The 27910-nt window shown below is 43.6% G+C and overlaps 1 protein-coding gene across 1 annotated transcript; it reads right to left on the reverse strand.

The window, feature by feature from the left end:
• Positions 1-938: 938 nt before the first annotated feature.
• Positions 939-27494, reverse strand: slc26a11 (solute carrier family 26 member 11). Its single transcript, XM_063198609.1, has 17 exons — positions 26813-27494; positions 24656-24773; positions 24199-24273; positions 23462-23547; positions 23229-23308; positions 22184-22326; positions 18462-18640; positions 16030-16102; positions 15729-15779; positions 15549-15609; positions 14562-14617; positions 14055-14195; positions 8014-8092; positions 6912-6960; positions 5525-5624; positions 3508-3641; positions 939-1461 (listed from the first exon to the last, which is right to left on the reverse strand). The coding sequence occupies exons 1-17, from the start codon at positions 27047-27049 to the stop codon at positions 1357-1359; spliced, it is 1767 nt and encodes a 588-aa protein (XP_063054679.1). The 5' UTR covers positions 27050-27494; the 3' UTR covers positions 939-1356.
• Positions 27495-27910: the final 416 nt, after the last annotated feature.

Here is a 27910-nt window from a genome sequence, read left to right on the forward strand (position 1 = left end):
TTGGCAACTACCGAAGTTGCTAATAAGCTAACAACTTCCATTTTGAGAAATGCACCCTAGAGCCATGGCAGTGCTGTAAGAGTTAGGCTAAACCTTGCTAATCCCATTGACCTCTGTATTCCATTTCTACACAATTACGGCAGCTCCCAGATTAGCTGACTCTTGCCCTCTGGTATGGATGTGTGAGGAAAGAGAACGCCCCCGCCCAGCGTGACGTTACTTACTGAACGCAACCAGGTGATGTAAATCTAGGGTTAGCTCACAGAGCCTTTGACACACCAATTGCTATTGACATACCTTTCGCCAAGGAGGTTATGTTTTCGGTTGTTACCTCCGCCAAGGAGGCTAGGTTTTCGGTTGCGTTGGATTGTTACCCATGCCGTTACCTTGGCGGAGGTCTGTACTCTCTGAGTGCTTCTAGTTCCAAAATAGGTCCAGGACGTGAGTAGAACACAGTAAGTGCAGTAAAGGTAAATCTAATTCATCTTCATTTGCGTCATCTTTTCTTGTTATGTAGGCTAGTTGTTCTGTGTATGTCTCTAGCGAAAAGACAGCAGCTGTCTGGAACTATTTGAATCTGTACGTGAATCATGTCAGCAACTGACTTCCTGTACCCCGGTTGTCACGACTCTGAATTCCGTGGCGCTGCATTCCACTAGTTAGCTTCCATTCAGTGTCAATGGGAGGCTAGGTGTCATCATGCACCCACATGCCCCCTACTGGTACTACAGGGCATTGAATGTAAGGTAGCTAGTTGAATATCCAATTCATTTGAAATTGTAATTTCTACAATTAAGTTATATTTTCAGGGGACCTAGTGAAGGTGGGGTCTGTCGTAAAAGGTGGCCACCGTCAATATAGGCCTAAAGTGCAGGGAGAGGAAAAATCTTGGTTTGTGTTCATACTATGGCCCTTAGGGGGCTTTGTACAATTCTGGACTACGGCAACATCTTGAACTTCTCAAAGTGTACTGGATGAAAACAAACCATTTTCATAGACAGTCCTGACTGGGTGGGTGGTGGATGGTAAATCTTGTTCAGTCTTTAGAAAAAAAAAGAAGTATCGTACACCAATAAAGTCTTTCTTGAGGTGCTGGCTTCTTGTGCATACAAATTGGGGTTGATGTAAAGGCACTGTGGATGTGGATGGGCGTGTTTTGTAAGTTTGAAGAAGGCCAGACGGCCGAAACGTCACTTCACCAATGAAACATGGAGCAGCAGAGTGTGCGGCATTCCTTAAATCGTCTTCAGTCATCATCAGTGTTGTATCTGGGTGGTGGATGTTGTATCTTCTTCAGTCATCACTTAACCAATACAACATGGAGCAGTAGAGTGGGTGGCATTCTTTAAATCGTCTTCAGTCATCATGAGTGTCCAACAGGCTCTGGAGAGCAGCCTCCACGTTGTCCTCGTATTGAAGTCCAGGTAGATCTGCTGCGTTCAACACCTCCAGGAGGCCGCTCTGGAAGAGGACACTAGACTTCAATAACGACACATTTACTCAGTAGAGCACAGTACACCACTTGATTCTGTCTGTAATACCGGTATTCGTATACAATTCAACAGGATGAATAATAATTTTTAAAAAGTCTTTCGGAACTTTTATAATTTTCTTTCAACATTCTGAGCCTTAGGTCATAATGGCGAATTCAAATGGTTGCTGCCACACTGCACTGCCAGACTAAAACTCATTGTGATGGAGTGACCATCACTAGGGCTGTGGGTGTGGAGTGGAGTGACCATCACTAGGGCTGTGGTGGGTGGAGTGGAGTGACCATCACTAGGGCTGTGGGTGTGGAGTGGAGTGACCATCACTAGGGCTGTGGAGTGGAGTGACCATCACTAGGGCTGTGGAGTGGAGTGGAGTGACCATCACTAGGGCTGTGGGAGTGGAGTGACCATCACTAGGGCTGTGGGTGTGGAGTGGAGTGACCATCACTAGGGCTGTGGGTGTGGAGTGGAGTGACCATCACTAGGGCTGTGGAGTGGAGTGGAGTGACCATCACTAGGGCTGTGGGTGTGGAGTGACCATCACTAGGGCTGTGGGTGTGGAGTGGAGTGACCATCACTAGGGCTGTGGGTGTGGAGTGACCATCACTAGGGCTGTGGGTGTGGAGTGGAGTGACCATCACTAGGGCTGTGGTGGGTGTGGAGTGGAGTGACCATGACTAGGGTTGTGGTGGGTGTGGAGTGGAGTGACCATCACTAGGGTTGTGGGTGTGGAGTGACCATCACTAGGGTTGTGGGTGTGGAGTGACCATCACTAGGGCTGTGGGTGTGGAGTGGAGTGACCATCACTAGGGCTGTGGGTGTGGAGTGGAGTGACCATCACTAGGGCTGTGGTGGGTGTGGAGTGGAGTGACCATCACTAGGGCTGTGGGTGTGGAGTGGAGTGACCATCACTAGGGTGGTGGGTGTGGAGTGGAGTGGCCATCACTAGGGTGGTGGGTGTGGAGTGGAGTGACCATCACTAGGGTTGTGGGTGTGGGTGTGGAGTGACCATCACTAGGGCTGTGGGTGTGGTGTGGAGTGACCATCACTAGGGTTGTGGGTGTGGAGTGGAGTGACCATTACTAGGGTTGTGGGTGTGGAGTGGAGTGACCATCACTAGGGTGGTGGGTGTGGGTGTGGAGTGGAGTGACCATCACTAGGGTTGTGGGTGTGGGTGTGGAGTGGAGTGACCATTACTAGGGTGGTGGGTGTGGGTGTGGAGTGGAGTGACCATCACTAGGGTGGTGGCTGTGGGTGTGGAGTGGAGTGACCATCACTAGGGTTGTGGGTGTTCTGACTAGTGGAGTGACCATCACTAGGGTGGTGGGTGTGGAGTGGAGTGGCCATCACTAGGGTGGTGGGNGTGGAGTGACCATCACTAGAGTTGTGGGTGTGGAGTGGAGTGACCATCACTAGGGCTGTGGAGTGGAGTGACCATCACTAGGGCTGTGGGTGTGGAGTGACCATCACTAGGGTTGTGGGTGTGGAGTGACCATCACTAGAGTTGTGGTGGGTGGAGTGGAGTGACCATCACTAGGGCTGTGGGTGTGGAGTGACCATCACTAGGGCTGTGGGTGTGTTCTGACTGTCTCGCCAACGAGCCTGGCTCTTTGGTGTAGTGGTCAGAGACCAAGTTTACTCCCCCAGAAGGTCTGTGTTCGAGTCCCGGCTGCGCAACTCTACTCCCCTTCGCTACACTTATCAAGATGCTAGATGGCTTAATAATATGTCATATTGGCTGGGCGGGTGTAGCTGTGGCTGGTAGTTGCAGTCTCCAAAAGCTTTGGAACAGCAGCAAGGCACATTTCCTTGTTTTTGTTATTCACTGAAGACGTTTGGTTTTAAGACTAAAAGATGAATATGAGGAAAGGGTTCAGAATGTCCATCTTTGATTTCTTGCAACTGGTCAATAAGACACGTTATATACAGTAGTTTGTTTTTTGATGATCCCCGTCCCCCTTTCACCGTATACAGCACTAACTGCACCAGGTTTATGTTTTGAGGTACCGTAGCCTACCTTCAATCCAGAGAAGACCAAACGGACGTTTTGGAGTTTGAACTGCCGGAGAAGGACTCCGAGTTCGTTCACCACAGTGAAGTCAATCCTGCTGACATGATGACAGTCCAACACCACCGAACGAGGAGGTGACACTAGGACAAGACGAGACAACACGAGGGAAACATTACAAGACACATACAGTGAAATACACAGCGGTGCAACAACAAAAAAAAGGTCACACACAGTAACATGCTATTGGACAGCCTTTTGCCATAATTGCACCGTACATTTGGTATTGTATTATATTGTTTAAATACACTTCTGCTGTGTCTGGATTCATTTCGTTGAAGTGCTGCATTAAGTTTTCACCAAGATCTTGTATAGATGGTCGTCAATAAACTTGTCTGTATTTACTAACTTGTAAAACTTCCAGTGATGCATTACGTTTTCACCCATATCTACTATTGATGATGGTAGAGTATAAATGCTGTGTTAGGCTTTCTCCAGCATATCCCAAAGATTCTAACAATTCTGCTCGGTTTTATCAACTGATGTTGATGTATGCTCTTACTAGCAGATTGCATGTTGTAGAGAGAGGGTGATGAAAGGCATACGAAGAGTTAAACTGCTTGTATAAAGCACATATAGAAAAGGGACAATGTGAATATGTGACAAGGTGCCAAACAGACATAAGATTAAGGCAGGTGTAAAAGTACTGAGCATACTTTACACATTGTAGGGCTACGTGCTCGCAGACAAGAACATTTCCCCTGGCAAGCTACACCCCAGACCGCAGGTCACGTAGCTAACTGGCTAGCACACAATCAGACACACATTTGTACACGTTTTCAAACTAAGATTCTGTGAAAAACAAGACCCCTTGGTTCGCGAAGATTTGTACATCTGGCAAAGCGGCGTTAATAGACATGATAAAAAAAAAAAAAAACACATCGCAAGAAGTGGGCGCAGAGTGCCTAATGAAACCATAACGCAGCAGCTGTCTGCATTGTTAGACTCGAGGAAATGTCATGACAAAGTTTAGTTTAGATTAATGATTATTTGATAAGTAAACTCAAAGATCAATGGCTACAAGTGTCCACAGTGGTACTCGGTTTTGGCCGTCTCTAATGTAAAGGACCACTGCGTGAGATAAAGATACAATGCAGTTCTCACCAACACTGCTGCTACTAAAGTTGGTCTTTCTAAACTTGTTGCCCCTACGTACTATACAGAGGGAAAGCTGGAGAAATGAAGGCCCTACAATAATTTCTAAATAAAAAAGGGATTCAAATAAGCAAGATAATTATATTGTTTAATAATATAGACCAGAGCCATGATTGAAAAGTGTCTACGTCGTCATGAAGGACGCTAATTGGCTGACAGGGGAAAGGGAAATGATTCCTAAGTGAGAGGACTTGACACAATCATGACAAATGATACGGTAAGAGGGCACATGTACTGGGTAAGAACTGGTTTTGGGAGGTCTACTAAGACTTCCCTCAGGGCACTTTCTCGGATTGATCAATTCAGTGTGTTGCGTGACTGTTTGCTGAGACTTTGCATCAAGGCTTGTGCATTGACTGTATCACAGTATCTAGATGTACTGTCTTTTGTGCATCTTGAGCAGATACATCTTCATCAACAACAAGTAGATCTGTTTGGACACCTTGTGTTCTGGTTTGATATGACTGGAGCTGATTGACTGAGTTCACCCTCTGAGGGGACAATTCACCAAGAAAAAGTCTTCCACAATGTTTTGAGAATATGGCTTGTAATATATCCCATCTAATACATACTTCAAACTGATGCTCATAACTGCATAACCCTTATAATGATGCTGATGGAGTAGTTTTTAAGGTCTTAAAGTGCATTGAAGGTATTCTAGGGAGAGACCAGCCTAACCTGTAAAAGTGTGTACTATATGTACTGCACAGTGTGTAAGCTGATGTTATGTTTGAAGATGACATTTCCCAGTTCTTCTGAGACATCTAGTGCTATTGCCATTGTAACGTGACAGAAAATATTGAAATCTCACCTCGAAGAGCGTGGCTGTAGATCGTATCGCTCAAGTATTCTGCTGCGGGAAAGCTGAGGCCACTGTCCAGCTCCATCACCAGCGGCCCATGATCAGAAACCTTAGAAGGAGGAGGAGGAAGAGGGGGGCACGATCAGAAACCTTAGAAGGAGGAAGAGGAAGAGGGGGGCACGATCAGAAACCTTAGAAGGAGGAAGAGGAAGAGGCAGGAAGTGAGTGGATAGAGAGAGATGGGAAAGGATTGGGAAATGACCACGAGTCGATATAAAATTCATCTAATTCATTATTTTTTGCTTCATGGAGAGACACTCCTACGATAACAATATTGTCGTGCTGTGGGTTTCTTGACGTGGGTAATGACTTCACACGACAAAAGTAAATAAAGTGTCCTTCAGCAAACGTTATAGAAGACCGATGCAGCATACAAATACAGTAAACACTTTGTCTAAGGTATTGGCGGCTCAAGCTCTAGCTCAGACAGGAATTGGTCCTCTGTCCAAGCTAAGGGAGCGACGAGCCACAACAATAATAAAACCACAGACTAACTGATATCGAACGTCAACATTACTTATAACACAGGACTGCGGGATGCAGCCAATCGGAACGCTGGAATCGTCTCGTAGGGGGAGAGAGGGGGGACAAACAGAGCGATTCTACAATAAAGTACCTTGATTCTTGGCCTGGCTTGATGGTAGAGCAGCACAGCTCCAGACAGGAGAGCTCCTCCCTACTATAACCCTGCTGCCTAACCATATAGTACAGTGTTTCTCAACGGGGGAGCTACAGCCCCCCAGGGAGCGTTGGGGAGCCCCAGGGGGGCGTTGAGAAGGATACAGCTGAAAGGGGCTTGGCTTATTTTCCATTGGGGGACATTAGTCTTATGTATTTTTCAATACTAAGGGGTTGGGAGGCTTATGATGAGGCTGAGGGGGCGTTTGTTCAAAAAAGGTTGAGAACCACTGATATAGTACCTTCATGCGAAGTCGATGCCATACTGAATACCATATATTACCTTGATGCGTGGCCTGGCTTGATGGTACAGCAGCACGGCTCCGGACAGAAGTGACCCTCCTACGATAACCCTGTTGCCTATGCCTAACCATATAGTACTGAGTACAATATATTACCGTGATTCTTGGCCTGGCTTGATGGTACATCAGCACGGCTTCTGATAGGAGAGCTCCTGTTGCCTAACCATATAGGTATATTACCTTGATGTGTGGCCTGGCTTGATGGTAGAGCAGCACAGCTCCAGACAGCCTGCTGCCTAACCACATAGTAATGAATACCATATATTACCTTGATGTGTGGCCTGGCTTGGTGGTAGAGCAGCACAGCTCCAGACAGCCTGCTGCCTAACCACATAGTAATGAATACTATATATTACCTTGATGCGTGGCCTGGCTTGATGGTACAGCAGCACAGCTCCCGACAGCCTGCTGCCTAACCATATAGTACTGAATACCATATATTACCTTGATGTGTGGCCTGGCTTGATGGTAGAGCAGCACAGCTCCCGACAGCCTGCTGCCTAACCATATAGTACTGAATACTATATATTACCTTGATGTGTGGTCTGGCTTGATGGTACAGCAGCACAGCTCCCGACAGCCTGCTGCCTAACCACATAGTAATGAATACTATATATTACCTTGATGTGTGGTCTGGCTTGATGGTAGAGCAGCACGCCTCCCGACAGCCTGCTGCCTAACCACATAGTAATGAATACTATATATTACCTTGATGTGTGGCAGTGGCGGAACAATTGCACACAGGGCCCCAGGGCAAGACACTTATAGGGCCCCCTATACAGCTTGCCACGCTCACAATAGGGCCCCCACCACCAATACAGGAGGGCCCTGGGCCCACGGGCAAGTGCCCTGCTCGCCCTCCCTAGAGCTCCGCCCCTGATGTGTGGTCTGGCTTGATGGTAGAGCAGCACAGCTCCCGACAGCCTGCTGCCTAACCACATAGTAATGAATACTATATATTACCTTGATGTGTGGTCTGGCTTGATGGTAGAGCAGCACAGCTCCCGACAGCCTGCTGCCTAACCACATAGTAATGAATACTATATATTACCTTGATGTGTGGTCTGGCTTGATGGTAGAGCAGCACGCCTCCCGACAGCCTGCTGCCTAACCACATAGTAATGAATACTATATATTACCTTGATGTGTGGCCTGGCTTGATGGTAGAGCAGCACAGCTCCAGACAGCCTGCTGCCTAACCACATAGTAATGAATACTATATATTACCTTGATGTGTGACCTGGTTGATGGTAGAGCAGCACGGCTCCTGACAGCCTGCTGCCTAACCACATAGTAATGAATACTATATATTACCTTGATGCGTGGCCTGGTTGATGGTTTATATATCGGGTGGTGTATTACCTTGATGCGTGGCCTGGTTGATGGTTTATATATCGGGTGGTGTATTACCTTGATGCGTGGCCTGGTTGATGGTAGAGCAGCACGGCTCCTGACAGCAGAGCTCCTCCCACGATGCCGTACTGGATCTCCCAGAGGCACAGCAGGAAGGTCAGCAGGAACGCCAGCAGGTCCACCTCTTAACAATGAGCAATATGATATATTATATGCAGCAGGTCCACCTTTAGCAATGAGCAATATGATATATTATATGCAGCAGGTCCACCTCTTAACAATGAGCAATATGATATATTATATGCAGCAGGTCCACCTCTTAACAATGAGCAATATGATATATTATATGCAGCAGGTCCACCTCTTAACAATGAGCAATATGATATATTATATGCAGCAGGTCCACCTCTTAACAATGAGCAATATGATATATTATATGCAGCAGGTCCACCTCTTAACAATGAGCAATATGATATATTATATGCAGCAGGTCCACCTCTTAACAATGAGCAATATGATATATTATATGCAGCAGGTCCACCTCTTAACAATGAGCAATATGATATATTATATGCAGCAGGTCCACCTCTTAACAATGAGCAATATGATATATTATATGCAGCAGGTCCACCTCTTAACAATGAGCAATATGATATATTATATGCAGCAGGTCCACCTCTTAACAATGAGCAATATGATATATTATATGCAGCAGGTCCACCTCTTAACAATGAGCAATATGATATATTATATGCAGCAGGTCCACCTCTTAGCAGTGGCGGCTGGTAGTCTGTCAAACAGGGGAGGCTGTTCAATTACAATATGTCCAAAACGCAAAAATAAAGGTGGGGGGGGAATTTTGACACACATCTTACATTGGTCCTGAGCCACATATGGCCTCACACACTAAAGGACTCTTGTTGAAACAAATTTGTTAATCATTAATCATTATCCCCCTTGTAGCCTATTCATAGGGAAATGTTTTTATTATTATTATTATTATTATTATCATTAGGCCTACCTCCGCCACATAATGATGTGATTTAGTTTGCCTTCGTTGTCTTTGTTCATCACTGGGTGCACGGCTTAATTTACCACTAGAGGTCGCAAAATCTTTAATTATTTACCAGACATTGCCAACACAGTAGGAAACAAGGACTCGCCACTCACGGGACTTGGCAGTTAACCAGTTGATAAGACACCACGAAAGCTCAAAAGAAACGGTTGTTCTTCCCTACCTTTTTCACCAATTCAATATTAGGCAGTGCTCTGCTCTGCTCCTTGATATTCATTTCCTCCTCATAAGGACGACTGGAATTCGCCAGAATTTAATCCACAATGCTTGGCATTTTGCATAGCTCTAGCTTTCTTGCAAGCTAGCCCTAACGAAAAGTAGGCAACTTCAACTTTTGAATTGGGAGATTAAAAAGGATAAGGACATGCCACTATTAAGACTTTATTCGCAACACTAGTGTCACTAGGTTTACAAGAATATGTACACAAAACTGGAGTACACCGCAATGAATAGCTTCCCCACTGGTTACCACGACGAAACTTCTCAGTCAAATTAATAACATATCCACATTTCGAAATGAAATCAACTACTGTAGCCTACTGACACGGGGTTCACCCAATCACAAGTCGGAGCTCCAGTCTCCGGTCCCTCCCCCCTCCTCTCTCTTCTCCATTCACTCCCAGTGAGGCTCAGTCTCAAAATCAAAAAAATTTCACGGCAATAGCCAATGACCGTTTAGCATTTTGCCATTGAAAAATCGTACAATCCCACATGCCATTGAAGTCCATTGAGACTCGACTCGCTTGCGTTGTCATGAGCGGAAAAAAAACTCGTGCGAGCCTCGGGATCTTATAACAGATTGGTTTCATCTCTAAGTTGAGCACATGCATTTTCTATGGAGCTGGGTCTGAAATAGCAATGTTATTAAGTTGTGTAAAGCATTAGTTTACATACTATTCTCCGTGATTTTGGACAGGAGGCGGCGCCTCCCTTGTACTCAAAGAGGAATCGCCTCTGCCTCTTAGCAATGAGCAATATGATATATTATATGCAGCAGGTCCACCTCTTAACAATGAGCAATATGATATATTATATGCAGCAGGTCCACCTCTTAACAATGAGCAATATGATATATTATATGCAGCAGGTCCACCTCTTAACAATGAGCAATATGATATATTATATGCAGCAGGTCCACCTCTTAACAATGAGCAATATGATATATTATATGCAGCAGGTCCACCTCTTAACAATGAGCAATATGATATATTATATGCAGCAGGTCCACCTCTTAACAATGAGCAATATGATATATTATATGCAGCAGGTCCACCTCTTAACAATGAGCAATATGATATATTATATGCAGCAGGTCCACCTCTTAACAATGAGCAATATGATATATTATATGCAGCAGGTCCACCTCTTAACAATGAGCAATATGATATATTATATGCAGCAGGTCCACCTCTTAACAATGAGCAATATGATATATTATATGCAGCAGGTCCACCTCTTAACAATGAGCAATATGATATATTATATGCAGCAGGTCCACCTCTTAACAATGAGCAATATGATATATTATATGCAGCAGGTCCACCTCTTAACAATGAGCAATATGATATATTATATGCAGCAGGTCCACCTCTTAACAATGAGCAATATGATATATTATATGCAGCAGGTCCACCTCTTAACAATGAGCAATATGATATATTATATGCAGCAGGTCCACCTCTTAACAATGAGCAATATGATATATTATATGCAGCAGGTCCACCTCTTAACAATGAGCAATATGATATATTATATGCAGCAGGTCCACCTTTAGCAATGAGCAATATGATATATTATATGCAGCAGGTCCACCTTTAGCAATGAGCAATATGATATATTATATGCAGCAGGTCCACCTCTTAACAATGAGCAATATGATATATTATATGCAGCAGGTCCACCTCTTACTCTTAGCAATGAGCAATATGATATATTATATGCAGCAGGTCCACCTCTTAACAATGAGCAATATGATATATTATATGCAGCAGGTCCACCTCTTAACAATGAGCAATATGATATATTATATGCAGCAGGTCCACCTCTTAACAATGAGCAATATGATATATTATATGCAGCAGGTCCACCTCTTAACAATGAGCAATATGATATATTATATGCAGCAGGTCCACCTCTTAACAATGAGCAATATGATATATTATATGCAGCAGGTCCACCTCTTAACAATGAGCAATATGATATATTATATGCAGCAGGTCCACCTCTTAACAATGAGCAATATGATATATTATATGCAGCAGGTCCACCTCTTAACAATGAGCAATATGATATATTATATGCAGCAGGTCCACCTCTTAACAATGAGCAATATGATATATTATATGCAGCAGGTCCACCTCTTAACAATGAGCAATATGATATATTATATGCAGCAGGTCCACCTCTTAACAATGAGCAATATGATATATTATATGCAGCAGGTCCATCTCTTAACAATGAGCAATATGATATATTATATGCAGCAGGTCCACCTCTTAACAATGAGCAATATGATATATTATATGCAGCAGGTCCACCTCTTAACAATGAGCAATATGATATATTATATGCAGCAGGTCCACCTCTTAACAATGAGCAATATGATATATTATATGCAGCAGGTCCACCTCTTAACAATGAGCAATATGATATATTATATGCAGCAGGTCCACCTCTTAACAATGAGCAATATGATATATTATATGCAGCAGGTCCACCTCTTAACAATGAGCAATATGATATATTATATGCAGCAGGTCCACCTCTTAACAATGAGCAATATGATATATTATATGCAGCAGGTCCACCTCTTAACAATGAGCAATATGATATATTATATGCAGCAGGTCCACCTCTTAACAATGAGCAATATGATATATTATATGCAGCAGGTCCACCTCTTAACAATGAGCAATATGATATATTATATGCAGCAGGTCCACCTCTTAACAATGAGCAATATGATATATTATATGCAGCAGGTCCACCTTTAGCAATGAGCAATATGATATATTATATGCAGCAGGTCCACCTCTTAGCAATCACAATGTTACATGGAGAAATGTGGGTAAAGGGCGGGTTATGCTTCCTACTTGTGCCACAGAGTGAGCTTGTCGCAGCCATGATGCAGTTAATTTTGGTTTATGCCCTGTTTTGAAGCACGGTCAGCGCGATGTCATTCCACGCTGAAACTGCCTTCAATACAAAGAGTAAACTAGACGTGTCGGTTGTTTTTTAGCATCACAGACTCGACGAGAATGAAAATGAAACATTAAATCTTTATATCACGTGCATGTTTGATCGCACTGGCAGCCACAGTGGTAGTTTGGAACAAAGAAGTGGCTCATTTGTCGAGGACGAAGCGGAATGTTTCCTCGACCTCGGAACCACTGTTCAACTGTCCAAATAACTTCAGCGTCGTAACTTGCAAGCGCATGTGTTGTCTTTGGTTCGTGTAAATAAATCAAACAACAAAGCACGGGCAACTTATTTAATGAAGAGCTCACAGTCCGTAGACCGACGAAGGTTAGAACAAGGAAGTAGCGCTTGTTCTCGACTCGAGGACAGAGCAGGCTGGTCGAGAGGACCAATCAGAGACCTATTTTCGCCCTTTCACGCCGTCGCTCCCTGCGTCGAGACACAATTTCGGGGAGGTGCCCCAGAGTACCTGCGTGATGGGGGGGGGCTTCACTCCGTTAACTGCGCGGCTCACTGCATCATGATGCAGTGACGCTGATCTCGAGGCATAAACCACACTTAAGGGTGTGTGCAATGTCTCATGTGACGACGTTTCGGACTCAATGTCCTTCATCAAAGTGCAACACCACTTGTTGCACTTTGATGAAGGACATTGAGTCCGAAACGTCGTGCCAATAAATCTTCTGGGAGCATTTACAGTGTTGCGGACCTTTATTTTCTTTTCAGTTATCTTACGTTTGGTCCAGCACCTGTGCCACTGATGTGCGCGCATTCTTTGACTTTCCAATGTCTCATGTGTCATGTCTTCTGTATGTATACATGCAGGTCCACCTCTTAACAAACACAATTGGCCAATTAATGAATAAATGAAGTTTCAAAACCTGTACCACAGCCGGTTTACATACAGCCTCCCCACTCACTAGTCACCCCATGCCTGCAGTTCACCTAGGGGGCGCTGTCGAGAGGACGCACATATATGCCTACATAATTGTTGGGTAAAAACAATGAATTCATTCTGAATAAAGCATGCACTCCTCCGTTGGCTCCCCTAGAGTGCAGTACCACGCAGAAAAGTGGCGAGTGGAGTCTCTCGTAATGCCTTTAGAACCTCTCTGCCTGTAATCTGAAACCTGTCCCAACAGTGACCTCTAGTGGTATCTCTGTGCTAATGTAAAAAAAAATGCAAAATGATTTGTCTGCAACTATAAGACAAGATCAAACACGTTGGCATAATAGGCGGTGCAAGTATTTTACTTCATCAATACTAACCGTCAGGATAAGGCTACTCCATCTAATTTGAATATAAATTCTAATACGCAGTCTGCCCTCGTGGAGTGTAATCACGGGTATCTTAGGTCAGTGGTGCTCAAACTGTGGTACGCGTACCACTGGTGGTTGAGACATCTCTGGTGGTACCTGGAAGAATTCATTTTTTGTGCATTGTTTTGAAGGCTGATTTATTTTGTCTTAATTTGAAAACATAATGCAGAATAATACTAGGCAAGCAAGACATTTAAAAACAAACTGGAAGGCCTTTACTGCGATATTCTCATGTTGGTTGTCAAGGTGGTGGTACTCGGAGAGCTCAATATTTTCTAGAGTGGTACTTCACACAAAAACTTTGAGAAGCACTGGCCTAGGTAATATGCAACTGAGTTTCCTTTCATCTACTATACGTCCTGTTTTGCTGTTTCGAGACAAGGTTTCTAGATCTCGACAGTGATTCAAAAACGCCTGTTTTGTTTTGGCCATTTCTAATACACATACTGTTCACTCCCATAAGAAATAACACAGGATGGCCTTTCGTACTCTCGTTACGGCTTATATGCAAGACTTGACTTAAAAAAAAACCCAAAACAAAACATGAACTTACTTTTGACCTTCCACAGTTGTATGGCGTGTTTGTAGTCGAATAAGGGGGCGACTGCACAGATGATGACAGCGGCCAGAGACGCCTTCGGAATGTAATGGAACACTGGCATGACATACGCCAGAGACAGCAACACAAGCACACCTGGCAACGAGAAAAAAAAGACAAATCAAACATAATAATACAGATAATACAGATAATACAGATATATGCCATTAAAGAAAGCTCCCTCCAACACATCAAGGGAATACCATTTCTGACAAAACAGGCTATCCATATTTTTGTGATCTTACACTTTATGTGCACATCCCCACACTGTATTTAAGTGCTCTGAAAGGGAGATTGAAAATGATTTTCCAGATTTGAGAGGTCCATGATGACATTTCTACTATGATGCGTTACTTTCATAATCATCACCTGTAATAAGGCTATTTCATAATCAATTTCATATCCACCTGTGATAATGCTATTTCATAATCACCTGTAATAATGCTATTTTACAATCAATACCTGTAATGATGCCTCCCGCTGGTGTACACACTCCTGTCTGAGAGTTCACTGCAGTTCTGCAAAGAAGAAGAAGAAATATTGAATTCAGAATTAAATGAATAGACTCCCTACATGTACGTTGTTTATATCACACACCCATACACATAACCTGTGTGGAAACAATTAACTTGACGCCGGCGTCATAGGTATGGAATGTCATAACAGTGTCGTAACACAATCATGGACATGTCAAATATGTTGCCATTAAGTGTCATTCTGTTATGGTACAGACAACCCAAACAATGCCAACTTTTCATTATCATAAAACATTGAAATGACATTAACATGATATTTATAACTCATCCATGAATGTGATATGACAGTGTTATGACACTATTATGACACTGCCATGATGCCGGCATCAAGCAAAGTGTAACCAAACGTGCATCAATTCGATTCCATCATAAAAGTTGCAACTCTACCAGTACCTGTATGTGGCCTTCTATGCCATACTTTGAAGTGATCACAGCAAACCATCATTTTCCCAGAGAGACACAGATGTGTAAAGGACAGGTGCACTATTTTTAATAATTTATCCCCTTGGTGCACTTGACTGGACACCATGAGAAATAATATCTTATTGTCTGAAATATAGATTGTATATGGATTGGTTTTAAACACTTACATTGAACAGGTGTATGGATTTTGACCAAATCTTGTGTGTTCATACTGTGGTTAAGGATATGGACTATAGATCAGAGCATTGCAAGTTCGTATCCCACCCTCCATTCCCTACCACACTCCATGGCTGCAGTGCCCTTGAGCAAAGGACCTAACCCCACACTGCTCCAGGGAATATAACCAATACCCTGTAATGATAACCGCAAGTCGCTTTGGATAAAAGCGTAAGCTAAGTGTAATGTAATGTAATGTAATATGACCCCTTCTATACTAGTGATGATCATAATTTCTGTCAATCTGCGTACGTCAATAAATGTCTCCACTTACCTTCCGAAACTCCCCGTGACGGGATACGCAGACACGAAGGACCCCATGATGTTAGTGATCCCTGTTGAAGACGTTTATGTAAAATGGATTCATGAATATACATTAGCTATATTATATAGATTCATGGCTTTATATCTGTGTATCAGCAATGACAATAGTGGTTGTAAATAAGTGACATACCAATAGCAAAAAGTTCCTGATTCGGATCAATACGATAATTATTTTCATTTCCTAAAAAACATATAAAAAGAGTTAGTGAGAAGAAGAGCTTGCACAATGAGGAATTCACAAATGTTTCAATACATTACTCTGAAAGTTTCCATTAGCTTTGCAAAAATCTGTATTATTGTATTTTTGTAGGTTTCATGCATATTGAAAATATATGTATCTTTTTTGTAAAAGGAAAGGCCCATAAAAATGTTGACACATGCACATGCACGCACACACAGTTTTTTATCATGAGAGTAATACAGACACTTACCGAAGGCTTTAGCTATTGCAAGACTTTCCAGAAGTCCCATAAGAGGTATAATGGCCAATCCTCCACCAAGATCCTGTCTCAGAGAAATGAGAGATAATAATGAGCATTAATAGATAAGTGAAAGCGTGAAGTGAAAGTGAAAGCCCATTGGGAAACTCCAACTCCCATTGTCATCGTGACACAGCACTCCACAGCACACAAGTGAACACTGCACACTGCACACAACGAAATTGCATTTATGCCTCACCTGTGCAGGAGGCAGCCCTCAGTGGCGCCCCATGGGGAGCAGTGCAGTGGGACGGTACCATGCTCAGGGTACCTCAGTCATGGAGGAGGATGGGGGAGAGCACTGGTTGATTACTCCCCCCACCAACCTGGCGGGTCGGGAGTCGAACCGGCAACCGCTGGGATGCAAGTCTGACGCCCTAACCGCTCACCCATGACTGCCCTGATCCATAAAGAGTGAGCTGCTGCAGCTCACATCATTTCAATTCAAATGTGAAGAGAAGAACCATAAAGCAAAGAAAGCTTCCGCACACTGTTCCCATTTGCATGGTTTACTGCGACGTTTCTGTCTACTCCGAATAAACCATGCAAATGTGAACAGTGTGCGGGAGCTTTCTTTGCTTCAACGTTGGTAACCCAGGGGATCCACTCCTACGCACCTGACCAAGGAGGTGTGCAAGGATTCTTCACGTACTAAACAGATGTGAAGAACTGCCACAGCAAGCGGTGAGCAGTATGTATCCTCATGGAAAGAAAGCAAGTCTACTTCAACCAGGATTATACTGCTCCCACTTTTTTTTCCTGTGCTGTTTGGGCTGTCAAGTCTAAAGTTATGCCCAGATTTTGATGAGATTTTGTGGAGTTGTTGGTAATGACAAAAGGGAGTGGGAGGGGATGAACAAGGGAGTCCATTGTGGGGAATTTGGGGGAAATTGAACTCCTTGAAAACAAAGAAAAAACAATGTCGAAACTATTCAGTAATGACAATTCATGTTGAATACAATTGTGCACATTAACACAATCCTCTTAAATGCCCAATGCTTTTTGTCATCATTTACTAGAGTGTTTACTTTATTTATAGATTTTCTTCAAAGCAATTATATGCATCACTGCTTGAAAGGATAAACTGGGCGAGGGTTGGCTGGTTTATGACTTCATGTTGGCTTGTCTGTGCAGCGTCTGGGAGGTCAAATGGCCTATCATGGGCATGGCTGGCTTGGAGTTGCTATTGGCTACTTTAATCCATTGACGCCTAAGGCACCTGCAAAAAAGCGGTTGAATGCCTAAGCCCTTTTTAAGAAAAGCTGCCCTCAGCCTATAAAAATCTAAATATCTCGGCTTCTGAAGCATATAAAAATATGCACTAAGTTAGACACTAAGACCCTCATCTTTCATTAGAATGTGTTCATTCATCTCAAACAAACAGAGATTTTTAATAAAGTTGTCTCAAATCTCATGAGCCTGAATGTTAATGTAGCTCCAGGCGGCAGGGCCAATGTTGCTCAATGCCACATCAGGCATCAATGGGTTAATCCATTCCACAGTGCTCTCATTGAGAACGTGCGCGTTGTGTTTCCATGCATTATAGATACAGTCACACAGTAGCTGTAACAAAGTGGGAAGAGAAAACACCTGGTTGAGGCATACTGCACTCTTTTCTTTCTATCTAGGTTTAGATGTGCAGGCTTATCTACTCCTCCAAGCAGCCAAGTTGATCAGGTTAACCATAATGGTACTATAGCTTCCACTCCACATACAAGTTCAGAATAGCTCATAGTATTACAGGATTGCACAGGGGGAAATATAGTGATCTGCCTTAAGGCATCCAGCCAGAACATGTTGACAGGCTGTATACAGTATAATGTATTTCATCACTAAGAATATGGTCTTCAAAATAATCAAAGGTTCACGTTCATGACTATTGTTATAAAAAATGGGGCTCCAAAACATGGAACATGACCAGACCATTACTGAGTTTGAACCTCAAACATTGCAAATCTTAGGAAGTGTACATTGAGCCCGTTTATATGGCCACAATAATCAGGTTATTGGAATAAACAGGTTATTGGAGTAAATGGTTTATTGCTGTTTATATGCAGTCCGTCGGTTGCCTGTGTTCCACTAAAGTGTGTGACACGAAGCTAGCATTTAAGGCTTGTGATTGGCTACGTATCTTTCTAGAATGTCAATAGCCTGATAATAACCCCATTATGCTGGTTACATGTCTTCAGAAATCAGTTTATTAGCCAAAAACCTACCTGTGCAAATCGGATTTCTCATAAACCGATAACGGCAATAAACCGATTATGAAAACTGTTTATTCAGTTTACATGAGCTCTCGAATAAACCGGTAACTCCAAAAACCTGATCATAAACGGTTTATTGATGCGCATACTGTAAACGGGCTCATTGACAATAAGACTCACCAGCACCATGTCTTGGAAGGTGGTGACCGTCCCGTTTGGGGTGATTTCTGAGAAGGGTGGCGGTGTGAAAGGAGGGAGGCCGGTGGAGGTCTTGCCAGTCAGGGTGAAGACGTGGTGACCCGACACCTCCAGGGAGAAGGCCATGAGCGTGGCACCAACGACAACCAACGCGTTACGCACTGGGAAGAAATGCAGCAGAAGATGAAAACAAAAGTAATGAATAAAAGCACGTGTTAAACCAGAGATGTCAAACATGAAGCCCAGGGGCTAGATGCGGCCCACCAGAAATCTGTTTGTTAGAACATTTGACTATGCACCAACGACGACCAATGCGTTTCGTACTAGGAAGAAATGCAACAGAAGGACAGAAGAAGAAAACAGAAGGTAAAAAGACAAAATTAAACTAGAAATGCACTCAGAGAGTGCAGACCTCCTCCTTTCTCTGTGTGTATCCGAGAGTAGCAAACAGCTGACAGCTAATTGTTTTCGTTCCACCAGCCAGCACTTGCTTTAAAAACTTGTGAAAAAAAAATGACTCAACATGTTTTTAGAAAAACAGCATATCTATGGGCAAGCATAAACACAAGGGGGAAACGTCTTTTTTCAAATTGACGTAAAGTGTAGTATAGGCTCTTCCTATGATTCCCTCCTGATTCTGCATTGTTTATGTCAATTTGGAAACACACTGTAGGCATTATTACCCTAAAGTTTAATTCATTTCCCCTCATTTTACAAATGCCCACCATTTTGTAAAATACAGACACCATTTTGTTTTCTACTGTACCTGGTTTCTTATTACATACGTGGCTCAGCCCCGCCCCTGTACCTATAAAACCCCAGGTCAAGGTAGGAATCCCCGCTATCACCTCACCCCGACTTCCTCCATCGAGATGTGAAACGTGCCGGGACACGTCTCCTTGGAGAGACGTCTATTTTAGAAATTATTGAAACTGTAAGTTATCTTGGCCAGGTTAACACTACAGTCGATATATTTCTTCCTTCAACCGGTTTTCGTTTGTATTGCATTTGACTTTTGCGAACCCTACTAGGAGAGCAGTGAGTCAGGACCCACGAGGAACTCACGCGCTATAGGATAACTTTTGTACGGACAATTGTTAATCTTTTTACTGGTACCGAAATCAAGGACCTCGCCTAGAGTCTACGAAGACTCGGCTGAGCCTGATTGTCTGTCCCCCCCAAGAGAGTGGACAGCCGGTATAGTGACTACGCGTGGAACGGACCTACGTGCACCCGCCTTTCACTGGACCTTCGCAGGACGGCACCGCAAAGACAATCGGATTACACAACGAAATACCCTAACTTTCCCCGTTCAACGAAGCAAGACCTTTTTTGGACATATTGCAGCCTCGCGCCGGAACCGCGTGGTATAGCTTGGAGAACAAAAGGACCTCGTGCGCACGAAGACGCACACACCCACCTCGCCGGAGAGATCAAAGGATCTCTCTCTCTCTTCCTACCAAGGATAACGCAGTAAGCACTGAAATTGGGCATATGCAGTTAGAACTGTTACATAGCTTTGAGGAGTTGTGTTTAAATATCCACACTTGTAGAGTGTGATATATTTTATTTTGGGTTATTTTGTTCTATCTGTTCTTTCTTTCCTTTCTCCCTTTCTCCCCTCTCAGCACCACAAATAGCCACACGCTATTCTTAGTTTACTGTAGTGCAGGATTGGCATACTTGCACCCACATGTAAATTATCCACTCACAGAGATACACGTACCCGTGTTTTAACCCATAGAGTCACTGAGTCGAGGACGTAAGCTATTGTCGGAAAAGAGCGCCAAACGCTCCCCTTTCCCTCCCCCCACACATACTGTAAAGCCTTAAGACAAAGGACAGTATTCTCTGATTAGCTTGAATCCTATCTTGAAGATAAGTTCCCGCTTCATCAGCCGAAAGCTTAACGCCCCTCCTCATGTCTCATATTTCGGTCCTGCGCGTCGCGCTGCGCAGAATCATTTGAGCCATAGTTCATAGAACATACATCTCTCACTCTCTCTCTCCTCCCACCGCTCCGCACACGCGGTAATAGAGGTGCGCGGCGGTAACAGAGGTGCGCGGCGCTCACAGAAAGCGCTCGCCACTCGCCCCTCCTCTCTCTCTCTCTTTCTCTCTCTCGCATAGCGTACACACACACACACACACACACACACACACACATGCATAGCGCATCCCCTCATACCCCGTGTATATATTGTATATTTTACCTAAGTTCTTATGCCCTGCAAGTCACATTGACTGTATCAGTGTTATGACCGGATGATGCTTTTACAATAAATGTACATTGTGGTGAACCGTGTTTGTCTTATTTGAACAATTTCTACGAAGTCAACCAGAAAAGAATTCACACAAAACCTTCAGATTATTAGTCAATAATGGTCATGATTTTATGAGACGGTCATGAACCGTGTTTTATGCAATCATTAATTAGACAATTGACGATTCCATAAGTACACACCTACACATTATTGATACCCAGCGCGAAGAGTTTAATACACTCTTCATGCATCATTTCTTATACTCTTATTCCTCACATATAGTAATAACACATTACATATTTGGAACTGTATAAGAATTGTATACTTATTAATGTAATTATAATTACATTACTGTACTTCCCTTACATTTAACGTCGTACCCATTAATTGTAGTTGACCCTACATATTTTGGTGCCCTTGCGTGAGGAAGAATATTCCTCACGTCCAATAACTGGGATTACCCCTACAACAGCATGTGGATGTGAGGCACCACTTGGAAAAGCAACATCTGGAGAGAGTGTTACGCAGAGCCTCCAGAATCACTGACCTTCCTACCTCCTTTGTTACTTTGCACAATGTTACTACTGTTCTTTACATACAATGCACTTTACATATTCCATTGCACTTTTCTTTGTCTCCAATGTTTTTGTATGACATTCCCTATTTATTTATTTATGTACCCCCCTGTTTTCTTTCATACCCCCCCCCCTCCTAGTTTAGTGTATTTTGTTGTGTTGTTGTGTGAGCACACCAAGTAACATTCCTAACAACTGTATTTTATACTGTTGATATGGCTAAATAAACTTGAACTCGAACTTGAAGCGTAGCAAGTGTACCGGTATGTAACAAGGGGTGATCCTCCCCTTTTCAAAAGGAACGAGTAAAACCAGTTTTTAGTGGAAGTTGATCTTTAAACAATAGGGATGCTTATTTCTTTTGGTGTAGCAGTACGTTGCCATTCATCTACAACAGCCGATGCTGACACCTTTACAGTGTTTTCCAACCACATTATACAAACTGTACAAGCCATGATGCCATCATGTATCTCGGTGCACAAAAAAGTGGACCAAACTTGTTGTTACTTCAAGTGATCTATGCCCAAACAGCCAAAAAAAACCCATCATGTGTGTCTTTTGGCATTTGGCTGCTGTAACAGGTTGTCATGCAAAAATGAAGCCTGGGATGATGTCACAACCAGTCAACACGCTGCTGGAGACATCATAACGGAACAAAGGATAGAAACTAGAAATATTATTTGGACGAGACAATTTCTTGACCTCTCCATTATTGACCGAATCAGACAAATTGAGTCAAAACATTATTTTTGGTGCTATTTTGTCTAGAATGTAAGACAACCTCCCTTTTTAAAGGGCAAACAAAAACAACCTCCTCTATTCTGGCCAATATGGTAACACCATCTGCAATGATGTACAGTCATACCTGTAGCGGCCCCCCAAACTAGCCTGTGGGTCATGCGGACACATGTGGGCTGAGCCTCCGTCAGGGGGGGTAGCGTCTTTTTCATCCAGAAAAAAACGTTCAGAAGAAGCAAACAGCAGACGCCCAGAAGTACGTCACCTAACCTGAAGGACAAGCAAGTTACACTTTCATTAGCAAATAAAGTATTGTGTAGGACACGACAATGATGAGTGGTCTTCATTGCTGGGATTATATTTATTGCTGTTATGCGTATTACATTACATTACATTACATTTCATTTAGCTGACACTTTTTATGCAGAGCGACTTACATTTACTATTTTTCAGGGTATTGGTTACAGTCCCTGGAGCAGAGTGGGGTTAGGTGCCTTGCTCAAGGGCACTTCAGCCATGGATGTAGGTGTAGGGAGAGGTCAGGTGGGATTCAAACCTATATCCCCCAGATTGAAAGACCAACTCCTTAACCGTTAGGCCACGGCTGCCCCCGTATATGTGAAGCACACCGAACTGTCTCTACAGTGTATGAATGGAATGTACGGTAATGCTTTACTTTACGGTACAGTTACCATATGTAATTACTGTGTACTTTCTGGGTAACAACAGGGTAACAGAGAGAAGTTACATGGTATCTAAAGGGTAAAAAGGGGGCAATTACAAAGTAAATACCATTAATTGGGTAACAACAGGGTAACAGAGGTAAGTTTGATGATTAGATAGTTAGAAGATATGCAGTAGTTTCATAGTAATTCTTGAGATATGTGTATAACATAGTATTTACTTTGTAATTACCCCTTTTTTACCCGTTAGATACCATGAAACTTCTCTCTGTTACCCTGTTGTTACGCAGAAAGTACACAGTAATTACTATGAAACTACTGCATATCTTCTAACTATCTAATCATGAAACTTCTCTCTGTTACCCTGTTGTTACGCAGAAAGTACACAGTAATTACTTTACCGTAAAGTAAAGTGTTACCAAATGTAGTACTATAGATGACAAACGATGTCTTGCCTATGCTAGTGATGCATAAAATATGTCGGCTCACCTTGTTTCAGGAATCTTTTGGAATGTGTAAAAAACCTCCAAGAAGAACTGACGAGGGATATTCGTAAGTCCCAGTATATTCTGCAAAAAAAAAGGTAGAAAATGAAATAGGGGACATTAAAAGAGCGTATTGAACAATTATGTTTGCCATTAATCGTACATTTCCCCTTTTCTCTTTTTGTATCGTATTCTCGTATTTGTCAAATTGCTCGTATTGTTGATCGTATTGCGTACCTTAATTTGTCCAAATCCGATGGTGACCGCTGCAGCCGAGGTGAAGCCCTTGATGACGGGATACGAGATCAACTCTAGAAGGAAACCTGTAGTGCACACACACACACACACACACACACACACACACACACACACACACACACACACACACACACACACACACACACACACACACACACACACACACACACACACACACACACACACACACACACACACACATTAAAGACATGAGATCAACTCTAGTAGAAAGCCTGCACACATTAAAAACAAGATCAAGAAAGAAATATAAAAGGTCAGTGATGGCTTATTGCACAGCTCATCTTAATTCTGTCAAATGTGCGGTCCAAATTTTCCCCCAAACATGACATTGTATGTTCCCCTAAACAATTCAACTTTGGCTTCAACTACCGAGTATTTAGCAGTAGTTCTGAGAAGCATATAAAATGTTTTTTTTCTGCAAGCCTCAAAAGCAATATTTTTGGCAGAAATCCCTTCTTTGGCAGAATGAATCCCCTTCCTCGGATTTTAACAACAAATGGTGTTATCCTTTAAAAATAGAGACAATTGAAAAAAAAGATGAAAAGACATTTTGAGTAGCTGCTTGGTCATTAGGAGAAGAGTGTCATTATCTTCACCTGAGTGCATATGTGTGTGTGTGTGTGTGTGTGTGTGTGTGTGAGAGTACTTGTATACTTAATTACAAAATGAAAATACATCTCCTCAGTCCCTCTTACCTAATCTGAAGAGCGCCATTGCAGCCTGGATTACGCCGCAGAGGAACGTCAGCAGTACAGCATACACGGGGTCGCCTTCGATGTAATAGGAACACAAAAAATGTAGTCTTTTATCCCATTGAAACCCATTATAAGATGTGAGTATGGAACTACAATTACCTCCGATGCAATAGGAACACAGCAGATACATTATAGCAGTCTTTTATCCCATTGAAACCCATTATAAGATGTGAGTATGGAACTACAATTACCTCCGATGCAATAGGAACACAAAAACTGTAGTCTTTTATCCCATTGAAATCCATTATAAAATGTGACCGTGAAACTACAATTAGTGGTCTGTAATTGTACAGTGGCTGCCATGATGGAGAGACATTATAGCCGTCGGAACACAAACATTGTAGTCTTTTATCCCATTGAAACCCATTATAAGATGTGACTATTGAACTACAATTACCTCCGATGTAATAGGAGCACAGGAGAGACATTATAGCCGTCGGCCCCAGAGTCACGTCCTTCGAGGTCCCCAAGACACAGTAGATGAAACAGCCCATGAAGGCAGAGTACAGTCCATACTGTAAAGTCAAGAGAACCAAATTAGATACACATGAGCCAATATTATTATTTTCATTTTATTTTGTATTTTATAATATTTTTGGGGGGTTTTTATTGCCCTCATTTGACAGGACAGTGAAGGTAGTGACAGGAAGTGAGTGGTCAGAGAGAGATGGGGAAGGGTCGGCAAAGGACTAGGGCCGAGAGTCGAACCCAGGTCAGCCGCATAGCAAACGAGTGCCCTACCATTTGCAGGGCCCATATGATCCACTATTAACAGGGCAGGTGTTTTGGGCAACGTTACTGGGCAACAATGACATAATTAGCTCTTAATTTTCCAATAAAATGGAATAAAAGGAAATGTGTCTACTTCTGATCCAATTTCTCTTGATAACAGTATTGTAGTGATAAATTATCTAAATAACATCTCATAGTAAGGTTGCCAGATTAGATACACATGAGATACTATTAACAGGGCAACTGTTTTGGGCAACATGACTGGGTAATGACATCATTAGCTCTTAATTTTCCAGTAAAATGACTAAGGACATGTGTCTACTCCTGATCCAATTTCTCTCGATAAAAGTAAGTGTTGCCAAAAGGCGTTGCTCAAAAAGTTGCCTGGTGTATCATCACGTTATCAGTCTCTGTGAGTGCAGTGCACTGTGCTGCTTGAAAGTATGTGAACCCTGTGAGCAGGTCAGATGCTTCTGTCATGACTTTACATGTTAACAGATGCTCCACAACGCCCTGTGAAAGCGTATGATGTTCATTATGTCTTAAGTTATATCAAGTCTTCAAATTTCTTTTGTTTCAAAAAATGTGGGAGGAAATGTGACAGGAAGGTCTCACCTCCACTTCACAACATCAGCTGTTTTAAAGCACGACACACTTCAACATCCATGTGGCCCTCTGATGAAGACGGAAGTTTCACCACCGAAACAGATCAGGTAAAAGACAAAAACTTTTAATTAAAAAAAATCAATAAAACTCAGGGGAAATGGACAAAACTTACTTTTTTGGGCAAAAAAATGCACAAAGGCAATCTTACAACACTATCAAAACTGGCATGTACCTGCACAGGTAAGCCTGCCACCTCATTTACCTGCACAGGTAACCCTGCCACTTCACCTCATTTACCTGCACAGGTAAGCCTGCCACCTCATTTACCTGCACAGGTAACCCTGCCACTTCATTTACCTGAACAGGTAAGTCTGCCACCTCATTTACCTGCAATCTTACAACACTATCAAAACTGGCATGTACCTGCACAGGTAAGCCTGCCACCTCATTTACCTGCACAGGTAAGCCTGCCACCTCATTTACCTGCACAGGTAACCCTGCCACTTCTGCGTAGGCCAGGGCCTGAGGTACGGTGGTGAGTGCGATGGTGATGCCAACTCATTTACCTGCACAGGTAACCCTGCCACCTCGGCGTAGGCCAGAGCCTGAGGGACGGTGGTGAGTGCCAAATCATTTACCTGCACAGGTAAGCCTGCCACCTCGGCGTAGGCCAGAGCCTGAGGGACGGTGGTGAGTGCCAACTCATTTACCTGCACAGGTAAGCCTGCCACCTCGGCGTAGGCCAGAGCCTGAGGGACGGTGGTGAGTGCCAACTCATTTACCTGCACAGGTAAGCCCGCCACCTCGGCGTAGGCCAGGGCCTGAGGGACGGTGGTGAGTGCGACGGTGATGCCAACTCATTTACCTGCACAGGTAAGCCTGCCACCTCGGCGTAGGCCAGAGCCTGAGGGACGGTGGTGAGTGCGACGGTGATGCCACCTTGTTTACCTGAACAGGTAGGCCCGCCACCTCTGCGTAGGCCAGGGCCTGAGGGACGGTGGTGAGTGCGACCTCATTTACCTGCACAGGTAACCTTACCACCTCATTTACCTGCACAGGTAAGCCCGCCACCTCGGCGTAGGCCAGAGCCTGAGGTACGGTGGTGAGTGCGACGGTGATGCCACCTCATTTACCTGAACAGGTAGGCCTGCCACTTCGGCGTAGGCCAGAGCCTGAGGTACGGTGGTGAGTGCGACGGTGATGCCACCTCATTTACCTGAACAGGTAGGCCCGCCACCTCGGCGTAGGCCAGGGCCTGAGGGACGGTGGTGAGTGCGACGGTGATGCCGGCCAGGACGTCCATCAGCAGCCATTGGAAGTTGTATTTGGGGAGCCAGCTGAGGATCGGGATCCACCTGTGAAGCGTCCGCACAGAGAGGCAGGACTTGCACCAATCCTGCGCTGCGGAGTTTCTGGCTTCGGGAAAGCCACCGTTGATGAGCAGCTCCGTCATTTTCAAAACGTTTCTGGTTCCAGTAGCAGTTTGGTTCTCGTTCTTTGGTTTCTGGTTCCAGTAGCAGTTTGCAGTAACTATAGAGTAGTGTTTCTCAACGGGGGCGGTACAGCCCCCCAGGGGGTGTTAGGGAGCCCTAGGGGGCGTTGAGAAGGATACAGTTGAGTGGGGCGCGGTGCTTAGTAACCATTGAGTTACATTAGTCCATTTTATTTTTCAATTCTAAGGGGGGCATTGGGAGGCTTATGATGAGGCTGAGGGGGCGTTGGGAGGCTTATGTTGAGCTCAAGGAGGCGTTTGTTCAAAAAAGGTTGAGAACCACTGCTATAGAACTAAGGATGTAATTGTCTTCTCCTCACCAACCCACATCTAACTTTCCATCTGGGCTCTCCTTCAAACGGGATACTTTGCATCTTCAGTTCTCTTCATCGTGCGAGCTGGATGGTTTTCTGGCCATCTCGAAATACCCTACAAGAAATCCACAGAAATAGATCAGGGGAGACAGTGGAGTACATTTTTTTTCTTTTTCATTTTCCACACACGCAGATAAGACCATGGAAAAAACATAGGGCCTAGGCCAGTGGTTCTCAAACTTTTTGTGTGAAGTACCACTCTAGAAAATATTGAGCTCTCCGAGTACCACCACCTTGACAACCAACATGAGAACATCGCAGTAAAGGCCTTCCAGTTTGTTTTTTAATTTCTTGCTTGCCTAGTATTATTCTGCATTATGTTTTCAGATTAATACAAATCAGCCTTCAAATCAATGCACAAAATGAATTCTTCCAAGTACCAACAGAGATGTCTCAAGTACCACCAGTGGCTGAGGGCCAGAGACAAAGCCTTCAGAGCAGGAGACGT

The sequence above is a fragment of the Engraulis encrasicolus genome, chromosome 1 (assembly GCF_034702125.1).
Source record: "Engraulis encrasicolus isolate BLACKSEA-1 chromosome 1, IST_EnEncr_1.0, whole genome shotgun sequence".
NCBI lineage: Eukaryota > Metazoa > Chordata > Actinopteri > Clupeiformes > Engraulidae > Engraulis > Engraulis encrasicolus.

What these genes read in the sequence shown, in the direction of transcription:
- slc26a11 (XM_063198609.1), bottom strand. Translation starts at nt 27,049, where the DNA reads ATGACGGAGCTGCTCATCAACGGTGGCTTTCCCGAAGCCAGAAACTCC. An exon ending in TGGCGGGCCTACCTGTTCAG is followed by an intron (nt 24,774 to 26,812) that starts GTAAATGAGGTG and finishes TTGACTTTACAG; the next exon opens with TATGGACTGTACTCTGCCTT. An exon ending in TGCAATAGCTAAAGCCTTCG is followed by an intron (nt 15,780 to 16,029) that starts GTAAGTGTCTGT and finishes TATGTTTTTTAG; the next exon opens with GAAATGAAAATAATTATCGT.